The 4,825-nt window shown below is 28.9% G+C and overlaps 1 protein-coding gene across 3 annotated transcripts in view; it reads right to left on the minus strand.

Moving 5' to 3' along the window:
* The window catches only part of LOC110429366 (protein HESO1-like), a 13,713-nt gene extending 11,413 nt beyond the window's left edge, over positions 1-2,300 (minus strand). For all 3 annotated transcript variants that reach the window (XM_089782481.1, XM_089782480.1, XM_089782482.1), the window contains exons 1-3: positions 2,147-2,300; positions 1,835-1,931; positions 1,024-1,212 (exon numbers count right to left, since the gene is read on the minus strand). In XM_089782481.1, the coding sequence (XP_089638607.1) occupies positions 1,024-1,212; positions 1,835-1,853 (208 nt within the window). In that variant the 5' untranslated portion in view covers positions 1,854-1,931; positions 2,147-2,300. The remainder of the gene's footprint in view (positions 1-1,023; positions 1,213-1,834; positions 1,932-2,146) is intronic.
* Positions 2,301-4,825: the final 2,525 nt, after the last annotated feature.

The raw sequence follows: 4,825 nt of genomic DNA on the forward strand, positions 1-4,825 counted from the left end.
AATCGAAGAACGATGGGTGCAGGAAGAAATAAGAGAAATAAAATGAAAGAAAGAAAGTGGTGGATTATGTGGCAATTTAACTAATTAACTAATATTTTTATAAAATAATTTAAATTAATTAATTGAATTCTTTAAAATTAACTAATTAATATACTAAAAATAAACATTTAATAATTTTACATATTTTAATATTTAAATAATTAGTATTCAAAAATTATGTTATTTTTGTCATGCTATTATTTATTACTTTAAGAAATAAAGTTGAAAAAATTAAAAATTTACATTAAAAAAGAATGGAGGTTATTCAACTTATATTTTCATCCATAAGGATAATTTTGTAAATTTATTCTATACTCCCAGTAAAGTGCGTCTAAACCAAACACTACAATGCAATCACATTCTTTATAGTCATCACTTTCCCATGTTATACGAAACGCTACAAGGTTATATTCCCAACAATCACATTCCCAACAATCATATTGCCAACAATCACATTCCTAGTAAAATACCAAACACAACTTTGGGATTAATGACCTAGTGCCATCAATGGGAAGATATTTGGCCTGAGTTTCATAACTATTGCTAACAGAAAACCTTTACCTTTAGATCTAAAAAATAAGCTTCATGTTCAAGCGCTAGTATAATGTCTAAATGGGGAAAAGGGTACAGAATTCTGGCATTGAACAAGGACAATTCTCCTTGGAAGAATAGTCACTGTACTCTTGAAATTTAAAATAGAAGGAAACATAACAAACTCTAGGCTATCATGATGATACTAACAAGTAAAAAATAATAAATGTATGCTTCAGAGATTGCTATAAATTGCAGCAACCAAGTGGAGGTAAGTGGAGACTCCCATAATTACAAAGCGATAAAAAAAAAAAAAAAAAAAATTATATCCAGAGAATAAGAAAAAAATATTTTTGAAAAGAATGAATTCAATGACATTATTAACAACTTTTTCCTCTAATTCTTATCTAAAGAGAGAAATTAGAGAATTTTGCTTCAGAACGGAAAAGTTACCATAAATTTCCTTCACCATTGCATTGAAGATGCGAACCAAATCTGTTCGATTATCATAATCAATTTGATTTGGCAAACGACTGATGTAAACCTCATTAAGCAATTGATCAAGATTAGAGGCACAAGTCAGAGCAATTTTATTCTTCTCTAAGCCTTGCACCTCAAGCTTCTTTGCTTTCCTTAGCAATACTGTAACAAAAATTTAAAGCAGCAGAGAAATTACAAAAGTCAATTATTATGAACATGACAAATGGGAGCAATCAATAATCATCATGAACTTGAAGTTAAATTCTGAACCTGCCAAAAGTCCCAGTATGTAATTTTATTTCAAGTAAATCAAAAGCTAAGTTTTGGCCATAATAGAGATTAACTTTAGAATGTCATTAGCATCAAAAGGAATGATTTAAGTCAAGGTTTTTCATCAGATGTTGCTAACTGTTGAAAGCTTTACCAAAGAAGATTCCTGTTTCACAAGTTCTCATCTTCCTAACTCTATAAATGTCTCCAAAATGTTCATAAAAGTTCCCAAAGCATTCACTAAAGAGTTCACTAAGTGGTGTTATAAGAGGTAAAACATGTTTCAGACGCAGGATACAAGAAGACGAAAATTGATACGAGCAGAAAGGTGAGAGAGAAAGCATAAGGCAAGTCTTTCAACCAAATGCACGTTGCACTATCATCAAGTGTTCTTCCCATAAGTTCAAAGATTATGACTATGTTAAGCCCATAGTGTTCCATGACAAGTCTTCAACTAGGTATAGCGTGATAAGAATAGTTACAACACATTCAAAGCCAGGAGTAGATCACTCACCCTTCGCGCTGAATGTCATGGTTTCAGGATCGATATTCCTGAGATCAATAGCCTCTTTTATCCAACAAGATACCAATATTTGATTTGCAATTAATACCTACAGACACAGAAAAAGAACAGAAGCAAAGTTGGAACTAGAATTCCCAAGGTATATATTTAATGAGAATAAAATTATTACAGGAGACGAATTCAAGTAGAAACTGATCAAACTTTATTCATATCGAAGAAATTAAAGGGCATCAAGAGCTTTCATTTGGCCAAATGAAAAGATAAGAGTGAGAGACAGAGACAGAGATAATCTAGCCTTTTTACCCGATTTCAATTTGGAAATTTATGTCCAACCGATGAATAATCCAGCCCTAGGTTGGAAATTGATCTCAATTAAAGAAATTAACGCAGAGAAAAAATACATGATTCCTTCAGAGAGAGAGGTTTCCCCTTTCCTGCTCGCTTGAACAAGCAAGCGCAAGACGTAAATCAAGATAAAGGGTGTTCTATTCCGGTTTAAGAAAATGTGGTACTGGGCCTCGCCTACAACTACATGACTGTGCTTTCGTTATAGGCCAGAGCCCAGATTCAGCTTGTGCTGAATAGATATGGGTTTGGAAAGGGCCTCACTTTCAACTGAACTTAAAGAGAGCTAGACCAAGCCTGATTAGAGGTGTTTAGGGACAAGATTCCCGCTGGGCCAAGCCCAAGCCTTGCTCAGCCCGCATATTTATTTTATTATTAAAAGTGTAATATGATTTTATCTTCATATTTTAATGTTTTTAAATATATTTTAAAATTAAAATTAACATATAATTTATTAATAAATTAATTTAGAGGGTCGGACCAACACAAACCTAAAACATCTATACCATGCTGGGTTGGGTCCGTTAGTCTTGATCGGTAACTCGACTTTTGAACACCTTTAAACTTGATGCACAAAATATGAAATATTTCTAGCGTTTTTCAACAAATGAAAATTATATATTTGTATGAATTATCTATTGAGGAAAAATTTTATAAATAAAAAAAAAGAAAATAACACAATTTGTGTTATTTGAAAATAAAAAATAAAAAAAATATAACCAACTAAAACTATATAATTTTTTATCTCAAAAAAATTAAAGTACAATACCGAACCCCTTAAATTTTAATCGAAGAAATTACACAAAAATCTATTAATTTTTGAAATGAAAACTCTGCTCCTAGCGTACAAACACGTTAATAAAAATTATGAAAAAATTAAAATATTTTTTTATTAATTTAAAAAATTATTATTTATTATAAAAATTAAAAACACCAATTAGTGATCGATGCTCCCCAAAAGAGGGGGCACCGATCTGGGAGGGGTGCACCGGGGCACCCTTGGGAAGCCCGATTTGGAGGTCCCCAAAAGGAGCACCGGTGCTTCCTTAGAAAGCCCCAAATGGACTCTTCAAGGAAGCACCAATGCTCCCGCGGCTCACCAGGGAGCTCCAATGCTCCCTACGGGAGTTCTTTTTTTCTTTAATTAATAAAAATAATAAAATTATAAAATAATAATTATAAAAATTAATTAAAGGTAAAATTATTTTTTTATTTTTACCATTTTAACAAATTGATAGAAATATTAACGATTAACTAACGATTGGATCTATGTGTCCAACGAAAAAAAATTTAAAATGGAATATCCATTTCGAAAATTAATAAACTTCTATTAATTTCAATCAAAATTTTGAAAATTAAAATATTTTACCAAAAAACTATTATATATGAGAGAGAGAAAAGTTTAATGAATAACTATGCAGTCAATTTTAAAAAATGTGATACGCAATTCTTATTTTATCTTATTTTGTAGAAAATATATATTGATTAAAATATTTTATTCTTGTATAATTTTTTATTATTTAATATAAGGTTTTTTCACTTTCATCGTTGAGCTAATAACATTTATCTCTTAATACTAAATTCATATAGGAACTTATATATTACTTAATATTGATTTTATAAGAAAGTGTTTAATAGTTATTTTTAATATTGTTAGGTTGGTATATATCTTGTTCATGCCTATTTAAAAATAGGTAAATTATTAATATGTAGTAATAATCTAATGGTATAATGATATGGATTTCATATCAATAAAAAATGTGATAAGTCTTGATTATATAATCATGAGTTTTTCACCACTTATCATGTATATTTTTTGAGTTTAGAGCATGTGCCCATGATTTATAAATTGACTTAAACTCTATTTTCAAAGTATCAGAGTAAAATCGAATATTCACAAAATTAGGTAAAATAAAATATCACGAATTTCACATCAATAAAAACTGCGATGCGTCTCAAATATAAAAACATGGATCTTCCACTAGCATGGCTCATGATTTATAGGGTAACTTAAACTCTATCTTTAAAGTTTAAGGTTGTACAAAGTTGAACTTAAATTCCGACCCTAACAATAATACTTAAAAAAAAATTTTAAACTATTTACAAAAATTTATATAAATTTTTATTTTTCTATTACATTCATTCAAGCTCTTATAATTTTATTTTACATCAAATAAATATTTATAGCTAATGATTAATTAACTATTCTTAATCAAAATGTTACTTATCATTTTATGTCATGTGGTGCTATTGTGACACGTTAACATGTCGTAATAGATGTTGATGTGATACGATCACGTGATATTTTTACTCTCCATGTGTGTCATGTAGATATAAAATAATAAATAGTATTTGAACAAATAATACTTAGTCAATCTTAGTTTTAAGTTATATTTCATACAAAATAAAAGTACATGAGTTGATTGAATATAATAAAAAATAAAATTTTATTTAATTTTTCTTAAATAATATAAAAAATTTTTAAAATATTATGCCTAATCTGATTTAATTATTACAACAGTAATCATTGTTGATTTGTATCATCACTGCTCCCATTTTTTAACTTTGTTTTTCCATCATGCGTACACTTCAAGTTTATCATTACATGTTGACAACAAAGTCTCATTCAAAATCCAA

This window comes from Theobroma umbraticum, unplaced genomic scaffold (genome assembly GCF_002168275.2).
Source record: "Theobroma umbraticum cultivar Fairchild unplaced genomic scaffold, ASM216827v3 scaffold_44.0, whole genome shotgun sequence".
In the NCBI taxonomy this organism is placed as follows: Eukaryota; Viridiplantae; Streptophyta; class Magnoliopsida; order Malvales; family Malvaceae; genus Theobroma; species Theobroma umbraticum.